The following is a 21,217-nucleotide window of genomic DNA, read 5'->3' on the forward strand; positions in this document are numbered from 1 at the left end:
GTTTCAAATGTTTGTGTTCAAACTGTCTCCATGATGTGGAATGTCTCTAAAACCAACACATACACTAATGTAACAGAGGCAGTTACTTCATAAGGCTTTTTTAAAATAGCATAGCATGAAACTCAAACTGTCAGTGCATAAATTACTGCTGCCTTGAGGCTGCAATAACTTATGCATCTTTGTATTCACCCCCTCATATACCTCCCCTTTCAAAGAGAAGCGCAGATCTCCCGCCCCCATCTCTCCACCTCTTTGTGGCAACCGTTACAATGCCATTAAAAATACTTAGGCTTGCCCATTACGCGGGTAGGTGAGGGAGGCAGAGAACTGCATAACAACTGGCAGAAAAAACAAACTGGAGGGTTTGGGGTTTTATTTTCAAGAAATCTCTGCAAAAACGTTATTGCAATAATTATGTGGTCATATAACTCATTATTATTTGTCTACAGTCAGGCATAATTTGATTTTATTTCTTTAATAAAAACTTGATCTAATTTGAGGTTATCATTGTCAGTTCATGGATGAAAACAACTGATCAATAATGCTAGTACTACTAAGCAACAGGCAATTCTATCTACAGAGCAATTACTGACACCAGTGTAGTCAGCTGAAAGGTTTGATCTTGCCCAGCCAAACAATGTCAGAAGACTGGCTTCTTTATTTTTCATTTCCCTCTTTTTGTCCTTCTCCCCCCCCCCCCCAAAGAATAAAGCCTTATCTTACTAATAAAAGATGTGCTAAACTACACAAACTGAAGACTAATATTTGCTCCTAAAATCATAATTTCCCCTTTTTTAAGCAGGGGGCAAAAAGCCAGTAAGAAATAAGATTGCCGCAAATAGCACTCTTTGATCTAGAAACACATTTACAGTATCTTTAGTCTTAGGAGCAGATCATGGCACAATCCAGTCTAGACCACGATGGTGTTATGTGTATATAATGCTGGCAAAATAATTAAACTGCACTGAAAGGATTTTATACTGCAGTTCTGACTTAAACTCATCAAATTAAATTCTTCATGAATTAATGCACATAGATGGAGGTCGATGTAGTATATGACTTTGACATTTCATAAAGATGAGTGACAATTATGGAGTCTTTCATATATTTAGATGGCTCAGCAGGACATAATGGCAACTGAAAATTACATCCAATAGAGGAAATACAGTGTTTATACCATAACTTTATCCAACATTTTAGTTTATTTGATGTATTCACCCATTAGAACCACCCATACTTGGGTATTAACTACACCACTCATACTGAATTAAAGGCACCCAAGAGTTTTAACAAATGCTTTCCCATGTTAATTCTGGGACTACATCACTATTTTTATATCACCAAGGGGATCGCAGTATAAATTTACAAGGCCATATATAGCCTTTGCTACAAAAATGACAATATTATGCCCTTAGAGTGATCAGCATAAAACACCTTGCTAAAAAAGACACCTGAAAGTGTCTGCATTATTTGCCATATTTAGCTGAGGGCTTCAAAGTGTTTAAAATATTCTAAAGTACCCTGAGAAAATCTTTAATGACCACTGTCATGCATTTTCTTCTTTGGAAAAGTCTTCTTAACTATGACTCTGAGACCTAGACAGCTGAAGAACAGCTCGGAGCCATTGTCTTTGAGACTGCTTTGTACACCATGCCACAAGGAGAACACAAAAGGAGCGAAAAGGCTTTTCAGTGATCAGCGGCCATTTCATTAGGCTAACTAGAAGAACCAGAACTGGCTTTTAATTTACAAAGGGGAAAGGAGCCTGAGTTAAATGCTCACAACACATAAGTGCTGATTAAAAAACCACCACAACTGAACAAAGCAATTTCGATCTGTCTTTGGCCTTGGGTAGTATGGTTCAATGCAGTGAACGGAGTGGCCACACTCCTTTATAAACCCATTCTCAAGTACAGTTGGGCAGATTATCAAAATCTGAGTTATCAAAAATGAGTTATTGCTCTCCTGAACATGAATAGAGAGTGGAGAAATAACTCTTAACTTCCTAAGCAACAGAAGAAATGCTATAAAGGTATTAGCACTTTATGCAAGTAACAGTAGTCCTCTTATATCTGGTATGTGCACAGCCCTGGCCATTCACTGCATATTATTATTATCAGGATTGACAAAAATATCCCCAAAGCAAACAACACCTCAGGACTGCTTAAGAAACCTTAACAACCACTGCTTGGAATCCGTTAATCTTTCCAGACTGATGCTGTTTTATCACGTCAGCATGGAACTGCGATGCTCATAGCTTACGAAGCATTCACAGCTCTAGCACAGATCACTGTGCTGGGGCAGAGAGCAGAACTGGAGTTGTGTTTCCAGTAGTCACAGTTCTGGCTTATGAAATTCTTCAGTTTCAGATATAATGCATTAGCCCACACCGCTCACTAAACTACTACTACCTTGGCAAAAGCATCTCACCGTACTTAGGCTCCATCCCATTCACCTGGAGGGAGCACAGATGTACTTCACGTGCAAATCCAGACTCCATGGCACACCCGCTCCACAGAGCGGTGCCTGAGGAACCTGGCCCTAGAAACTGAAGGAGAAACACTTCAGCAATAAAGGGGAGACTTTGCTGTTGTAAGAGATGACAAGTCTGTGCTTAATCACTTTAACAAACTGAAGAGGGTCCCTGACTAAATGCTCCTATGCTGTGCAAATCACTGACTGGTGATTTGTTTCTTTGGGCTGCTTGACAACCAAGGTAAGTCAGAAATACTTTTAAGTGCAAAGCAACAGGCTGCAAACACGATGAGCTCAGGATCAGGAGGAATAAAACCTTAGGTCGCCTTTCTCTCCCAACGATTCTTTGTATCATGAATCAAAGCAAAAGAGGTGGTCAGGAAAAGCTATGCATATAGAGCTGAAGAAATGAATAATTGCTTGTTACTGAGTATAAAATTCATGTCAGGAACTTTTCAATTTTTTTTCTGTAGAGATTAATACTTAACCACTATATGGAGGTATTTTTCATTCCACTGTACTACAGCAGTACACTATCTTACATACCTTCTGAAATGCACGCTCACAGTGCTGTCCTACTGTGAATTGCAAGGAAGTTGTTTTTTTTTTAAAAAAAAAAAAAGGTGTGATTTTAAATGTCTCATGAGAAACCAGAGAAAAATCTATCTCCGTAAGAGAAAAATCCTTTAAAAACTCCTTAACCTAAATACAATATGAGGTCATTCTACCTGCCAGCTGAGTGGGTTTGTCACAAATGCATTCACATTTATTTTTCTTCTACAAAGCATTTGAGTCATCTTTATGCTTACTGAGACAGCTGATATTTTCAGGGAAGAAAAAGGCATGTGGTCAAACTAGTTTGGTAAATTCTCTGAAGCCTGAAAGAAGAAACTACATCTAAAAGGGCCAAGTGTCATAGATGAAGGAAGGTATCGAAGCTATAACCAATGGATTCCTTCACATAAACTCCATGGCAAACACCATTTAATTAACTACCTTAAATGTAAAGCTTCTTACTAATCCATTATGAGTTTCTTCAAAGGCTTGTTTTTTTTCTAGGCGAGAAGGGGAATTCTTGTGTAGAAATATGAGAAACTGTTTTTCATTAGTGACCATGGCCATTGACTTCCAGTATGACATTCTGCACATCTCTTAAGTCAAAGCTCACTGTGCTTTCAACTCAACAAAGCTATTTCCATATACGTAAGTAGAAGAAGATCAGGTTGTTAACTTGCTGATAAATACATCGAATCTTCCATCTGAAAAACAGGACTGAAAACCCTCGCATGCCCCATACAGATATTGTTGATTTTCATTCATTGTTGGTCGAGACCATCAAATGAAAATCACTTCAAAAGCACAAAGCCTTTAACAAAGCTAAATTCTTACACACCAGTCACCCAGCATGCTATATAGTCCTGTATCAAAAGAAATTCAAACTGCATATGAAGCTTCTCTTTTGGTAGTGAGAAAAGAACATGTTATTGCTTAGCTGAGAACCTGCTTTGGTGTATCTGAGGCCACTCTATCAAAGGAGAAGCTTTGATTTACTAAATTATTGAGATACTCCATTTTACTCATATATTCATCAAGTATTGGAGAAATCTCCTTTGCGTTTGGCATTTTTTACCACTTGCAACTATTATAGTCATTCCATTAAGACACAACCACCTGTGCTCATTCCACAGAACTTCTTCACCTGGTGAATGGTTCATTTGCCTGGGCTGAAGATCTTCTCACTATCGCATCATGCTCACAGAAGCGTGAGGTCTCTCGTAGCATACGTAGGGAATTTTTTCCCTCATTGTGAATAAGAAACAACCATTGTTCCACAAAATACCATGGGCCACCAATAACAGCTGTCACTCAGGTTAAGAATGAACTATTTCTAGGTGGACAGAGATGCACAGGAAGAATCAACATACAGTCAAGATCCAGTGAAGGGTGATAAAATTTGCAAACTTGTAAGAATACTAACATAATAAATACTGCCATCTTAAGTGCGTTAAGGTACAGGATGTCAGAATGTTCTTCCTTTGGAAAACATGCGATAACCAGAACATGCTACTCCACTGAAATACATAATGAAGTTTACATACTAATGCAACGTTACACAGGAACATGAGCTAGCAGTGTGCCCAGGTGGCCAAGAAGGCCAACAGCATCCTGGCTTGCATCAGGAATAGTGTGGCCAGCAGGACCAGGGAAGTGATCATTCCCCTTGGCACTGGTGAGGCCGCACCTCGAATCCTGTGTTCAGTGTTGGGTCCCTCACTACAAGAAGGACACGGAGGTGCTGGAGCGTGTCCAGAGAAGGGCAGCGAAGCTGGTGAAGGGTCTGGAGCACAAGTCTGGTGAGGAGCAGCTGAGGGAGCTGGGGTTGTTTAGCCTGGAGAAGAGGAGGCTGAGGGGAGACCTTATCGCTCTCTACAACTACCTGAAAGGAGGCTGTAGCAAGGTGGGGATCAGTCTCTTCTCCCAAGTAACAAGTGACAGGATGAGAGGAAACAGCCTCAAGTTGCACCAGGAGAAGTTTAGATTGTATATTAGGAAAAATGTCTTCAGTGAAAGGGTAGTCAGGCACTGGCACAGGCTGCCCAGGGAAGTGGCTGAGTCCCCATCCCTGGAGGTATTTAAAAGCCGTGTAGATGTGGTGCTTAGGGACATGGTTTAGTGGTGGACTTCACAGTGCTAGGTTAACGGTTGGACTTGATGATCTTAAAGGTCTTTTCCAACCCAAACTATTCTGTGATTCTATCTCTCTTTTTGATACATACCTGAAAATTGCTTCATCTTGATTCCATTACTAAATAGTGCTGCTTTCTTCAGTCCCACTCAAAGTACCAGCCCCCTTACGCAGACTCTAAGTCAGCAAGACAATTCACTTCCATGAACAGAATCAGCACAACTCCCCAGGTGAAGCTAGCCTGCCTTGCTCTGAGCATCTAGATGCCAAAGACACCAAAGACTTACAGTTTGCAATGTACATATACAGATGCAAAATAATAAACTCAAAGTAACTGCAAGTAAACTCCTAGATCTGTCAGGTGGGATGGGTTATATAAATAGGTTCGATGAAAATTTACTCACAGTCCTTTGCATATAGGTATCCTTTTCCACAGCCTTCCTTTCTAGTCTAAAAAGTCCCGTCTTTGACATCAACAAATTCCACCTCGAGTCCTCTGGTTCCAAGCGAAGCCTTTCCATCACCTCTAAGGCTTGGCTTTGTGTCAAGTCCTTGCCCTTGTTTCAGAGTAAAAGGGCCAACAACCCCTCTCATGTATCTTTTCAGCCCTTCCCCCTCCACCTGCACTCGGAAACTGTCTTGAACTTTAGCTTTGTTTCAAGAAATCTGGGAAAGTGAGATTCTGATCATTTAAGCCTTGCTGATGGCACACATAAAATCAACTGAGAACAAAAGCTTCTGCCTCTTAAATTACTTCCGCATACAATAAAAAAATTAAATATTATCAACCAAAAGTTGATAAAACATGCATATTTATGAAAAGGTAGATATTTATATGCATGCATTTATACCAGTCAGTTTATCAATACAATCATTTGCAGACTTCATCTCTAAGGCACGGGTGAGTAGCAATGCTGCTAGTTCTCCTGTTTACTACATAAGATAGTCGCGGCCTCAGCTCATGTTCCTGAGAGTTCCAGTTGCTTTCGTTAGGACCACGAGGGTAGCACACATACTGCTTTAGGCTTCCAGAAATTATTTATCCAGGATGTTCCCGTTCATACTGTGTACCCTGAACATTCTGACTCAGTTTTACAAGCTGATTTCACACAAAACAAGGTCAGATTGTGATGCTCTCTCAGCCACAACCGGATTCACACTCAGTGTGAGTGAGGCTACCGTAATACCCTATCACAACACCATTATGTGTGGATAGAAGAATGGATGATATCACATCATCACCACACAAGCAGTATCAGGTCTCTGTCACACCATGCTCTTGCTCTGGTGTTCCTGCTTTTCTTCATGAATGGGCTGACACAATTCTTTATTCTCAGGGGCTCCATGAAACAAGACACAAATTTGTTGCACATGTGCACTCCCTCCACTTGTTGTTGGAAAATACTGCTGACAGTAGTGCGTGTTCCAACAGCTTCAAGGGATGCTCAGGCATTTTGCCTGGGCGTCTCAACACCAACCTGAACCCATTGTGTATACACAGAAGAGGCACAAAGCTGCAGTACAGAATACTACCATGAACTCTATGCTGTTGGTCTTCAGCCGCATCTTAGTCTTGCCAGTATGATACATCTCATGCTGGATGACTCTCAAAGTTGATTCACTCCCCTTGTTCATAAGCTAGAAAAACGGTTTAAGTGATTACCGAGGGTAAGCTGAACAAACAGCAGCAAATGGGAAAGATCAGGAGAAAAATGCTTAAGGCTCTCAGTCCACCCAAAAACCGGCCAACATCCATTCTCCCACACAGGGTCTCAAATGTTTGTTTGGGGAACGATCAGCAAAAGGGCTTTCTTCTGTATCTGTGTACCACAGAGACCAAGATAAAAGCGGTCTGTATGAGACGTTAGAGATTTCAGAGGAAATAAATGTAGAGTGATTATCAAAAGCTAGATTTAACTGTTCAGGCTCAGATTATTCCCGAACACATTTAGGCAGTAAAGTCAAACAGTAAAGCAATCCTGGAATATTTCAGTTAAGGTTCTGGCATGTTTCCTGAATAGCACCTTAGTTCATACATTATACTGCTGAAAGCAACGAAGCAATGCGCCCTAAATAAGAATGTCAAGATTTGCCTCTTTGTCAGGGTAAATTACTTATATTTCATACAAACATTGCTAAGCAGTATCTATGACTTTCCATTCTATATAAATACAAATTCTAGGCATTATAAGATGGTAAAAATCACTCATTCCCAAAAGGCTGATAGTGAAAGAAACAGATGATTTTCTTATTGCGCGTAACTATATGAAGTATGATTGTTCTTTAAATCTAAATAATGGATTTTCTACCATAAGGGTCTTTACACTGTGGGTGTTCTCTATTGTACCAGAGCTTGAAAACCTGAACCTACATTACATTCTTTCAAGCAAAGCCATGCAAAAGATGCAACATTTTGTGCCATGCTGTAAGTTGCCTTTTGCCGAGATCACGACTTAGAAGAAAATTTCTGAATGGCAGTTCCTGGGGCACATGATGCTTCAAATGTACAGGCCTGTGACGCCTGTTCCCGCGGTATGGAGGCCGAGTCTCAGCTCGGGAGGTCTTGCCAAGATTATATTTCCTGCTGTGCATTCCCCAGTATATAAAGAAGTGGGAAAGGAGAATGAGACAGCTCATCTACATGGCTACCTAAATGCTAGCAATTGATATCGTCTACATGTCACCCCATGATCCTGGGCTGCTGTCCAAAACACTCCTGCAAAAGAGCCAAAAAACTCAGAAGAATCAAGGTTTGCAGTAACTCGTCCCCATTTTGTCACCTTTGGTGCTTTATAAGCTTCCAAACATGCTCTGTATGTTCCATTATTCTTCACCAAGCATATATATAAGCATACTAGCAAAAAAGAATTATAATTTTAAAATGGAACAAGCCCATGTTTAATTCTGAGAAAATGGTGAGCCAGCCTTAAATCCTTTTTCCTTCATGCAATGGATTCAGACCAGTTCTTCAGCTAGTGGAATAACTCCCCTGCTCTGAAGAATAAACATGTTAATGAACAGCTCAGCTATTGATTCTTTTGACATTTGACTGTTTGGCAGGTGCTGAATTCAGGGTTTACTAATGCCGCTGTAGCTGCTACCACCAGTTTCATTTTTCCCCTTTATCAAAGAATGATCTTTATAAATGAAGATAAGTTCCTGACATGCAGAAAGACAACACAGAGTTTAACAAATGAGCTATGTGGAAGGAGGAGCTCTTTTGCACCTCTCTGCTACTGGAAGGTGCTTATAAACAGGAGTCAGTCATTCTGTGTTGGATTACATTTTTCATTGCTGTTTTCAGCAGAGACTCAGTCCGCCAGAAGCCGACATTCCAAAATCCCTAAGAATCCACCAGGTACTAAAGCAGAGTCCTTTTAGATTCCACAAAAATTAATCTTACCTCAGATGTTTTGCAAAAAATGTTATGTTCTACATATCAGTAATTTTCAGTGCAACTCTTATTTCATCAAAAAAAAAAAAATCCATCAATTTAATTTTGTGGAAGATATAATGAGCCTGGTTCTACATACCGCTTCTTTTATCAGCTCCAATCTCTCATTCTCCAGGGAAAGCAGTACAGAAGTGTCTTGTCCTTTGATAGCAATAGATAACTAACCTCATTTTGTAAAAGCAGAACTAAACAGAAGAGTTATTCTTTGTCTTCAGCAGAAGCAGTGAATCAGACCTCATTGCCTTGTACTGAACCCAATTTAAGGCAATTCGATGCCTTATGTATAAGCATCGAGAAGCTTACAGTTGTACAGGTTGGTTTTTTTTTTTTTTTGGCTCTTTATTTGGCATTTCTTTATGTAACAGGGTACCAGAAGGTTTTATATTTAAGAGGAACAGGACAAGTCATATTTTCTGAAACTGTATTTTCAGGCCTTCTGCATCCTTACCCATCTGTTATGTTCAGGTCAAATTTTTGTGTTTCTGTGACAGTAAGGATTAAAGATGTAATTGCTTTTAAAGCAGATATTTTCAACTCTTCTTAGCCACATAACCTGGGCCTTTAGATGAACACCTCCGTGCCTCAGCCTTCATCTAGCCAGTGTTAACCAATTAAAAAAAAATATTAGCCAAGAATAACCGTATTTATCAAAGATGCCTTTTTTTTTTTCTTTATTTTAGGTATTGTTAGATACCTACTGACAGACTAAACGAAAACCAGAAGAATTTCAGATTTAGAGACGTATTTGGTTACAATGCCATAAAGACTGTGATCTATATGTACCCCTGTCTAGACTGAGCTCCCATCGTGTAGGTAGGCATTACACAAAGTCAGTCACTTTCCTGTCCTGTGATGACTCCTATGATCTGAAGAAAGAGGAAGAACACTTGATGTACATCACAGAAATTACTTGGTGTGATTTTGTTTAAATGATCTGCATGACAGAAATCAATGTCTTTGTGCACAGTAGGTATGACAAATCAAAGTAACTTAGGACAAAATGCCTGTGTTGTACTGACAGAGGGAAAGTGAACTATCTGTACAAAACAGTGCTTCTCAGGCAAAAATAAACTGAAACATTACTTAAGAAACATTATGGAAATTCATATAAACAAAAGCTTCAGTATTACAATCTACCATACCATTTTTATAATTAAACGAGAAGTACTTCACACTTTCACAGAACATTAAGATGACTATGAAAACCACAAGCCTACCTGTCTACACATTCACACTAGTGTTACTCCGGTCCACTGACTTCAGTGGAATAACATCTGATTTACAGTAAAGCAAGGGGAGAAACAGACCTGAAGACTCAAAATAAACCTGAGGTTTTTGATGAAACATAATCCTCAGCATGAGATGCAAAAGGTGACTTTCCCGACAAGTGCTACCCAAATTCTTAATAGCTTTCTGTATGTAACCCCATCTCATTTCATCCTGACATAATCTTAATTAGTCTTAGTTCTACTGCAGAGAAGCCTACTGAGGCAGTTAGCACCATATAATTAATCAGATATTTTGCACGCATCACAGCAACCAACAGTGTCAACGTACTGATGGGAGTTAATACAAACAGAAATCAACCCTGCCTTTCCCTTTCACATGAACTAAAAGCATGTGGCATGGAATGAGCATATGACTATTTCTTCTATACACTGCTTAATGTCCTTTCTTCCCTTAGCAGCCATTTCCTAATGCATCATTACTCTCTGTAAAGCATAATTTATTTTTTTTTTTGCTGGTACTAAGAGAATAAGTCCAGCAACAGAAAATAATGTACTTACAAATACACAACGTACACACTCACTGGATTAAAAGTTTCATTGCAGGAGCCAAACGTCACAGTATTGTGCCTAATGTCACCAAGGGGGAAACCACATGATTATATGACTTGATGGCAAAGGAGCCACTGCTTAAGGAAAACAATTTTATAAAGCTGATTCTCCATTCTCCTAAGCTTAAACTGAAATAGTTCAACAAGCAGTATAAAACCACAAGAAGGTTTTGTACGGCATCAGTAACATGCTGTGGTATTTATTAACAGTAAATGCAATGTTTAATACATGGCAGTGTTTTGCTTCAGCAGAACACTGTAAAAGTACTTGTAAGAACAATTTAGTCCATAACTAATATTCAAGGTAAGAAAGAGTAGTCTAATGTTTTGCAATTTCTCAAATTCTCAAAACAAACCAGTGAGATAATAGTCTTCATAGAAAAGCAGTATTTAAATGATAGTTTATTTCAGGAACTGACAGTAAACTGCTTAACACCTTCTCTTTACAGTGTTTGTGCCCCAAAGCAGTTAAGTATCTAAGATAGGAATTATTAAAAATCGTGACAGCTCTAGTGTTTTCATTTCCAGTGGTATCTCAGTACAGGAACATGCACAGCCTATTCACTACCCGACACAAGGAGCCATTCACCATTATTATTGTTCAACCTCCTGGGGTGTGTTTTTGTATTTGAAGGCCTATCACAAGAAATTAGGCAGACTACTGGAATTGCCAAATGTTTCAGGTGCTGTCATCCACAATTGCTGCTCATCAAACAAAGGAATCTCATGTCTATTTCTCAGTACCTAATTGCCCTGCCTCTCCCTCCTATATGAATCTTCTTTATTTATTTTAATGCTGGAAGAATATTGCAATTATAACTCTGATAAGACTGCTACCAAGTTTGTTTTAACCTAACTAAACCAGCAGTAACTGAAGGTAACCAGCTGTTCCTTTTTGTTCCTCTTTTAGCAGATGGCAAATATGTTATCAAACAACAGAAACAAGGATATATGTATAGGAAGGACAGATAAGATGCTGGAAGTTTATCCCAAACAACTCAAAGCCCATCATCAAGCTACCTATATGCACTGATGCATCTTCCATCCTAAAGACACAGCTGTCCTTTATCTTCTAACCCTGAGCTACATTTTAGAATCCTACAGTCACCTATGTTGTCATATAATTCAGATTTCTCACTCTTAGTCTGAATGTCTGACATAACATACGGCTAGCATAACGTGCATGCGAGCCACAGTAGGTTCACGACATGATTTTTATTAGTAATTGTGAGGTTGTAAGTAGGATGTGAATGGGAAGCCAAGACAAGGGGCAGAAGGCAACGGAGGTAAAGTCAGATTCCTGGGGCTAATTTTGCCAGCAAGAGCTGTGTTTTAACCTGTGATTAAAATCTTAGTATGAGCAAGGCAAAATGAAGCCTAGACACAACCTAAACTGTTCCAAAGGGATTAGTCATCATAATAAGCTCATGATTAGACTGTGTCTACCTAAAGATTGTACACACCAAGAATTGTAGAAAAATGCAAGTCTGAGTCCGCAAGTCTTCCCTCATGACTTCCATTACTATCTCAGTTAGTCTGATAGTCATATCATCTAGACCAGTTCTAGTGAAACTAGATTTGCTACCTTTGGTGCTTCTTAATAGTTAACAATCGGCATATGCGTGGAAACACTGGTTTTAATATGTTTTCATTTAGTAAAGCGTATCTCTGGTCATTCTTGTCATGTACCTAAATTCATCGCTGTATATCCATGTGACATATCTGGACCATCTTCTCTCCAGCAGACCCCTAAAGCGTTGTATACATTATATTCTTAGACCATTATTGATGCCTAGACATCTCCAGAGTGTATCTTAGCATGGAGTGTCTCTGTCCAGTGACAGGAGAAATGCACATTTATGTAAAGTGGTGTGGGATTTGCAGTGTCACGCACAGTGGAAGGTCTTGCTTAACAGCCTACTTCATAGTGCCGACTTTATTTATTTTGCAAGGACTCAAAAACGCTGGCAAGTGTTGAATCTGCGGTTCCATGGAAACCAGGTATTCCAAATTGAATGCTTACACTGCTAACGCTATCCTCCAGACAATCTCTTTACAAATGATCAGTAATATGAAGATGTCTTCTTTTCATTTATCCATTCATTTTAGTTTCTTCAGAATAAACTTGTTTTCTAGGACCACCAGAATGTGCTACCTGCACCCAGAAGAACTTTGGGATGGGCTGCACATACTGATTCTGGTAATATGTATAGCAAGTTATGAAATAGAAAAATCACTTAAAATGATGGTGCTTACCCCGTTCTGTGTCATAGAGGTACACAAACTTTTCCCACTTATAATGAGTCAAGAGACTCAAGATGGCTCCTTTTAATGCTGGCCGCATCTGGATGACAAACTGCACATCTGCATCTGTTGGGAAGCTGGGTGTGACGAAGGACGTGTGAAGGGCTCCACAAAATGATGTCAGTGTGTTCATTGACATCTGATCATAGAATCCAAAGATAGCATAAACTCCTCTGGAAAACTGTGAACAGACTAACAAAGACAGACAGGGGTGTTAAAATCTGATATATAACAAACGCAAACAAAATTTCAAAGTATATTTGAAGCAAGCCTTCTAAGCAATCCTGAAATTATTCTGTATGATGGAGCAGATGGAATGAATTTATGTGATAATATATACTAACTTCAGTGTAGCTGTGAGTTGTACCAACTTTGTCACAATTAAACTGGCCTGAGCACATTTTTAATTGCGATTTGTCCTGCCATATTGTTATAATCCACTAATCTCTCCATATTCTTTAAAAACAAACATGGGATTACATTGCTTGTCTGCAAAATACCTTCCCTCCCTTGAGCAGAACCTTGACAGCTGTTAGCAGCTATGTAACAAACGTCAGGTCTGCCTGAAAGTCAAAATGTTAAGATGTAGTTTTCCCTGGTTCCCACTTTGATTCAGATCTGATACAAAGAAATGTGGATGGTTTATTCCTTTATAGTCCACAACTCTGAAATCTCTGTATGAAATCTGGGTGTGGTCTTTTTCAGTGAGAAATTATGGTGGCTTCTGAACCGAGTGTTAAAATCTTTCAGAAGCAATTTAGAAAGTGTTTGGCTCATTAATGACAACACATATGATCAACACATATTGTTGCTTCACGGGACGAAAGTTGATATCCCTTAAACTGGAAGCTTTTAGTCATTAACCATTCTGGTGTCCTGAGGAACTCATCTAGTACCAGAAAATAATCAAAATGCAGTCAAAGGTGTTCTGTTTCACACATACTTAACTGGGGAAACACTTCACTTCCCATACCTTATAGAGATTGAACAATGACCATTTTGGACAAAAATAAAAGGATTTCTATTTATAAACATGGTCAACTTCATGGGAGTTGCAGGGAAAAGAGTTTCTTTGTTGTTCAACTGTGTAGGAACAGAGCAAACTTCTTGTGACCCTGGGATCTTTCCATGGAGGGAGACTGCATCAGAGAGAGCGAGGGAGCCCGATATGTGAGATGCTGGGGCTCTGGTCCATAATAAAAATTGTACAACTGAAAAACACTGCAGCATAGCAGCACTTCTAACTCAAAACATTTCTGGACTGAGATGAGCAAGTTCCATTTGTAATGAAGATAAGTTTCCCAGAAAAATGTTCATTCAACATGAACAATTTCACTTGTCAAGAACTGGACTGAACAGTTTTCAACTAGCCCCATTAGCCACTTTTGCCAAAATGCTGCATATTTAACTTTGCAAAAAGCAAGGGCAAGTAATTAGCGGTAAAGAGGACATGACTTCTGCACAGAAATATACAGCATTCTTACTTCCGAAAGTACCATCATGAAACATTTCCTACCATAAATGCTACCATTCAGAATCACTAAAGCCTGTTAAAGTAATTTTAAAAAGGATTCTACACAGTATCAGCTCATTGAGACAGCATCATGGATAACACCTCAAATAGGTAGTCAGGTGTGAAAATTCGATTTTCTTCCTGGAGATCCAGATGCAAAAATAGAAATGCTATTAAGGAATTTCTTTAAGTGTTTAAGCCACTGTACCAGGACACGACCGGTTGTGGATACCGGCAGCAAATAACAGCTGGTGTAGACAGAAAAGAGACGCACATGAGGCACAGAGAGGGAATAAGAAGTAGTGATTTCTGAAAGAAAAGTTTGCAGAAGTTCTCAACCGCAGTAAAGATAAGATATAAAAGAAGTTACAATACAGCAAGAATTTATTCCCAGAGGCATGACTGAGGAATTAAATACCCTGTTTCAAAAGGCGTTTTGTTAAACTATATACCAGCAGGATATAAAGTAGAAAAGCTACCGTAAAAATTATCTGCTGAAGTAACAAATACAAGGCACTAACTTACAGGTGAAAAAAAGGGAAAAATAAAGACTACATTAGAAAGCCTGGCGGTCTCCAAATCATTCCCATGGCGTGTAAGCCCTCTAATTCCGTGGGAATAATCACCAAAGTGGGGCTAGCAGAGCTGGGTGTCCTCACACACACTGAGTCAGTACCTCACAGATCAGGCTGCTTTTACATATTTATTAATGGCCTAGTTTACTAGTTTTTAATGTAGATTCTGTACTGCAGAGAAAGCAGAGAAGAGCAAGTATTCTAGGAAACGTCCCTTCTTGCAATGCAAACAAAACGTATTCTCAAATGTCTCCTGGCCCTAAAAACCCAGAGTATTTCAAATGATCGGGGGTTCACCTGTTATTTCTTATTGGGTATAAGGAATCTCTCTTGGTCTTAGAGATATGGCACCTAGGCACTGTGGTCAACAGTTTAAAAATGGTTCAAGGTCTTTGTCCTTTGGACAAAATTCTGTTTTGCATGACTATTTTAAAACACTGAATTAAGGTGAGTCTATTTTCATAGCAGACTGTGCTCATTTATGCAAAGAGCCCATTCTCAATTTGTGAGTAACCTAAGAAAAAAAATCAGAGTCTGTGAACAGCCTGACCATAAGCAGGACCTTCTCCAAACAAGACCTAATAGCCAACACGGAGCTGCTGCTTGCCTGGAGCATCCCAGCACAGGTGAGAGCTTCTGATTTGGCCTTTCAGATATTTGCAACTTTTTTTCCTAAAAATTCTGGAGGATCACCAACAATATCTTCTAACAAGTACACCCCCCTGCCCAGTCTTATTTCCCCTGATTCAGGTTTGTAGTCACTGCAGATCTTCAAGATTTAACACTTCTACAGACTATCTGTCGTCTATTAGTTTTGAGAAATCTTCACCTCTTAAGCTCCTCTGCTCATTTCTTATAGCTTATTCTTCTTGACTATCTATTCTGCATGCACTGTAGGGTGCCAATTCAATTTTACTGGCCCATTTAAAAGGCAAACAAACCTTTGTTTTTGTAAGGAGAAGCTAAAAGGCCAATTATCTTGGTCCTCAATGTTCATTTACATTTTTGAACTCACAATTTTGTTACAATTTTGTAGCATTAGGTCTTCTGTTTAGTTTGTGACCTAATCTCCTGTGTGATCAGATGAACCTACTGAACATCCACGACCCCATAGCCATATTGTTACTTGTTTTCCAAAAACCAAACATGTAATCACATTCCATTGAATTAAATTATTATTCTAACATCACTGAGCCATAAGCAAAATTTAAAAAAGGCTAACTAAACCTTAGCTTTAAGCTCTTTCTACAAACTATTTTCTATTGACAATCAGAACAATCCTCATGTTTGAGTAAAAATTTTGGTATTTTTCCTTAATTAATCACAGTTGATTTATGTTTGTTTTTCCCTACTTGAAAAATGCAGATGGTCAGACACACACTTTGGCTGTCAAAGAAGTGATTTGGACAAATCCTCATGCAACCTCGTTCCTCAAAAAAAAAAAAAGCAATTTTTTTTTGCTGAGCTACGCCTTCATGAAACTGCTCTTAATTATAGTTATTAATCCTGTGGATGTGCAACCATTTCCAAGGACAGCCCATAACCAAGTTGCTTTACAACCTGAACTGAAAAAGTTGCAAGCTCCAGAAGCAAGGGACAGAGGTCCTGAGCAGCAGTTATCTAACAGGTGATCATAATAAGCCGTTATTTTGGCATTAGGTGCAAGGTGAGTATTTATGAACGGAGACTTAACTCTGGGCTTGTTCTCAGAGGAAGTTAGCTGCCACATGCCATCAGTTTCAGGAGAAGAAGGGATGGTATGACAGAAGCCTGTGAATTCTCAAGCATGTCAAGAGAAGATAAGGAACTTTCAGGTCATGAGAGACTGGAGTGTTTCCTGCCAAGGAAGGAAAATGCTCAGAGCCCGAGTGATCACAGTGGTCACCAGAATTTGCATTAAAAAAAAAAAAAGGCAACCAAAAAACCCAACCCAAACCCAAATAAATAAAAATCTTTGTTTCTGCACTGAATAGCAGCTGAGCCATCCTAAACGTCAGTATAACTCAATGAGTCCCAGCCTTCTGTTTTACTAGCAGTTCCATCCTCCCTCCAGTCAAATCAGCCCCACCACAGAAACTTGCTAAGATTAACCAGATGTGATTTTTTTTCCATTCAGACCTCAGGAAGGCTCCAGGCCAGAATCTCAAAAGATGCCTCATTTCACACAATTTATTAGATGTTTTGTTTCTTTTTAAAATTTATTTTTTGCTTTCTAATGGTATTTAGTTCTTCTGCCTTTTAGTGACTGTGAGTATTCCTGACACAGCAAGGTTGTATAGGCTCTGACATTTCTACTGTCTATTGCCTGGAAGCTAAAGTCAAAACTTCTCTGACACCTTTTTTTTTTTCCTTTTTTTTTTTTACTTCCAGTTCTTGCTATAAACAACTACTGAAGCGTTACCAGGAACATTTACAAGTAGCTTTGGATTTTGCTTGTTTAAAGAAACGATGTGCAAAGCCAACAAAAGAAATATGTTAATGGATGGATCTTAATACACCATTTCCACTAGATGATAACATTAATGACTGACTTGTAAAAGTCAAGCGTGGCACACAGTGCACTTCTGCCCAGGGGTGTAACAGCCTGATGGTTTTGGAGTCAGGGGTTGGGGGTTACAATACCTCAGACACTATTCCTTCTTCATTACTGTTTGTATGGGCAAGTAATTTCCCCCTTGTTCATATGAATTTCTTATAAAATAGGTCTGACAAAATTAACCTATGTCAAAGGGGCACCATAAGGCCTGCTTTATTGATAATTATACAGCTCTTTGAACGAAAGGCACTGTAGGAGCACAATCACAACTGACATTATTGCGCGTTACTCGTACCAGTTCCTTGGTTTTGTGTTCTGTGTTTCCCTCAGCTGTGAAATAATTTTATTCCCTCCACTTTCCTCTGCCAGTTGTCTTGGATTCCAGACAATTCTCACTGCCAGCCTCTGCCAACAGACTAATGGGACTACTTTATAACGGAATAATACGCAGCGTATCTCAGAGCAGTTGCTATTTTCTATCTAAGGCTCCATCCTATGACTTCCTTGCTGTAATAATACAAGGGTTATCACTAATGTCACTTCATACAGTAAGCATACAGGCTCTTAGAGAGACCGACAATGCCTCTACTGCTTTCTTTCCCCTTTCGTTGTAATACATTGAATGAAAGGGCACAGTCACTCTACCTTGAGCCCTGAGGAGTTCAGTGCAGCAGTGCCCCCAAATGCAGAATGAGCTTTCAGGGGGCTCCAGGCAATCAGACTTGAAAGCTTCCTTTAAAGACAAACTCATTGTATTAAAAATTAAGTGAACTGCATTTACCTATGGCCAATAAAACGAGCTTTTACATTTAAATTGTCAAGACACTGAATTCTGTCAAAAAGCAAATATTCTACTGAGTTGTTCAACATTCAGCTGAGAAAACAAGCATTTGTGAAAACATCCATTTCTGAAATAGTAATAGTGAATATTCTTGGGGTGGGAGGGAATTAAGGAAGTTACAACTTGGAATTGGATACAAATCCTCCTGCAATATTGGCTATAACATCACTTCTCATCTTACCTAACAAAGGATGTGCCCTTATAAACATAAAAAAATCCGCCCCAAACAAAAAAAACAAAACCACACAACCCAAAACCTCACAGCAGAGTGCAGAACAAAATTATGATTTACTCTTGTTACTTCATTTATGGCAACAGTTTTCTCAGCGATACGACTGCAGTGTGTTTTATCTAGTTCTTTTTATAAAGAACTACTCAGCTTCCTTCGTTCTATCTAGTGCCTTCTTCAAACATATACACTTCCTTCAGTTTGCACTTCTTTTTAGACGAGCCAATAAAATAAAAACAGTACATTCAGGCAGTGGGAGAGGGGTATTATTAAATTGCAAATGAAAGGCATAAGGATTAATCCATTCATGTTTTACAAACCATTTACTAGAAAGCAATCCAAAACAAATGTCCAGATCCAAGCATCCCCAAACACCCTCTGGTCAAGATCCCGTTCAAGATGACTTTTGTCACCCTGTCACAACTCCATTACGCGTTATTAAATGGGTCTTTATTTCTTGCCCGCTCTTCAGGATGGCTGTAGAACCCTGATCACAATTACAGCTCCTGGGTGCTGGGTGCTGTACAAATACATTACCACAACCTTGGTTTCCATCAGTATGCCAAGTTATTTATGACGTACATGACTCGACTCATTAAACTTTACACATTTTGGCCTTTATATATACTACTGCAGTCAAATAAAACCCTAACAATGTACATGAATTTGCTGCATGCTGGATCTTCTCTTCACACTGAAACGTTTGTATGCATTTTATGAGCATGTGAAAAATGCCAGCTTGCAACAATAAAAACAGGCCACTTAGGCTGTAACAGTGCTAGCAGGAACACCAGCAGCACGAAGTCTCATGCACACCATGATGCCAATAGGTGCCTGTCGAGGCCTGCAACGACTGCTAGCGAGAAAGAAGTGCATTATCCGAAGCCAGATCCTTTTAGACAGAAAGGCTGACGAAAGGCGCAGTTTCAGAAAGCACTCAGAGAAAAGTAGCTGAAGCTCATTCAGGTCTGACGTACTTTGTCCATTAGTGTAACTTTACTCAGATAAAAGTAAACCTGGACCAAAACCTCTCTGCCCCCAAACTGCCAATTTGATGTATATGCAAATAAAAGCTTTGGTATTTTAAAAAACTAGCTAATACATTTAAAATGTCAATAACAAGGACATCCTTGAGCACCAAACTGACCAAACACCACCCTGATTGTCATAAGAAAGCTGTGCTCAGCTTTCTGAAAGGCGTTCTTCATCTCTTCATCAGAGAACGTACTGCAGGTGGCCTGAGTGGCTTGGAACAGGCTATGCTACTTGCACTGCTATTACCTACTCCCGTATTGTTCAGTTCCCAAGCTGCTTCCAAACCTAAGATTATGTAGAGTCAGAGCTACCTCTGTTTTCAGGTTACTGGACACAAAGCTAAAAAAAAAAATTAATTTTGTAGACCCTTGATGAAAATCAAGCCCAAAATGAGTATCTTGTCCTTCACGCCTACCAAACTATAATGTACGTTTTTCTTGTCATTAAAAAAAAAAACCAACAAAAAAAACAACAACAAAAAAAAACCCCAACTCTATTTACAACTCATTTCTGATGGTAGAAGAAACCCAGGAGTCAATCCACACAGTTTCCAGGAAAAGTGTTGGCCCCTTATCAGTAGGTCCAAATTATTAAAAGATTTTGTTTAACTGGGATCACTATTACATACTGATTTTTTAAAACACCATGGATTCGGAGTTCTATGAGAACGTTCCTTTTGAAAGGCTATGAATCAGACTCTCCTGGCTCAATATGAAGCACAATCTATTGGAGTCTGAGGGAAGCAAAACAGGGGTTTAAAGCTTAAAATGGATGAAAGGTGAGAGGAGATATGTATGTGCCATATAAATCAACTGATGTTTTTTGAGAATTATTTAAAAGATGTTAGGCATTTGAGGACTATAGTTAAGTATGTGCTGATCAGAATACTACATTATCTTGCTTGTGTCTTTACAAGATGGAGTTCAAGCTCTCAAATCAGGCACCACAAATTATAGCCAAGTTTTCTATTTTTAAACCCATCTTGGCAATCCACACTCTTCTACCGTTAACAGACCACTTTCCATCCTGATCCTATCACCCCGACGAGCTGCTCACAGGGGAGAATTCCTTTTAGTTTTAAAGGGAAGACATCAAATACATACCACACAGTTTAAAACAAAAAGCTCTTAGGAAGAAGACTTTGTAACACTGTTGCAGAACTCAGATTTCAATGCTGTGGATTTGTGTTATTTGTGAGCTCTTCTGCTTACTGCCTATGCTGCTCCTGACACCAAAGAAGATACTCATAGGAGGAGCAGCAAGAGGCTTCTTTTCATAGACAGTTAAACTCACTGCTGGAGAGAAATGGAAAGGCATCGGTACCTGCCTTTTGTGCTTTGATGAAGAGATGTTCCTGCTCAGTTTCTCCAGGATAATCAATGCCTTGCCAACAACAGCAGTATGGGCAATGCCAACACTCTGCTCCTGATGGGCAGCTCCATGATCCCAGAGAGATCGCTTAAGAGTTCAGGCACTGGCCTCAAGTTTAGGGAGTGTTAGAGACTTAACGTGTGGATGTAAACCAGTTCTCTGAGCTTTTGCCCTCTGAGAAAAGGCTTAGTCTATCCTATACACATAACCACACACTCCTTTCTTCCTGAAGGGTGGAAGAAGAGCTAACACCTGTGTGAGGGAGCCAGAGGACCTGGCAAAGTTTTCCCCAGGAGAGTCTAAATATATTGACAGCAAACAACAATCATTTGTACTCTTCACGTCTGAGACTCCCACTCCC

At 39.3% G+C, this 21,217-nt stretch overlaps 1 protein-coding gene across 6 annotated transcripts in view; it reads right to left on the minus strand.

The window, feature by feature from the left end:
* GRIA3 (glutamate ionotropic receptor AMPA type subunit 3) overlaps window positions 1–21,217 on the minus strand; it is a 160,153-nt gene that overhangs the window by 110,340 nt on the left and 28,596 nt on the right. For all 6 annotated transcript variants that reach the window (XR_015702587.1, XR_015702589.1, XR_015702588.1 and 3 more), the window contains exon 3: window positions 12,709–12,948. Coding sequence is in view for 3 of the 6 variants with exons in the window: in XM_087748578.1 (XP_087604704.1) it covers window positions 12,709–12,948 (240 nt within the window). In the remaining 3 variants the exon portion in view is untranslated. The remainder of the gene's footprint in view (window positions 1–12,708; window positions 12,949–21,217) is intronic.

This window comes from Nipponia nippon, unplaced genomic scaffold (genome assembly GCF_047370975.1).
Source record: "Nipponia nippon isolate SJK-2023a ecotype South Korea unplaced genomic scaffold, ASM4737097v1 scaffold_12, whole genome shotgun sequence".
In the NCBI taxonomy this organism is placed as follows: domain Eukaryota; kingdom Metazoa; phylum Chordata; class Aves; order Pelecaniformes; family Threskiornithidae; genus Nipponia; species Nipponia nippon.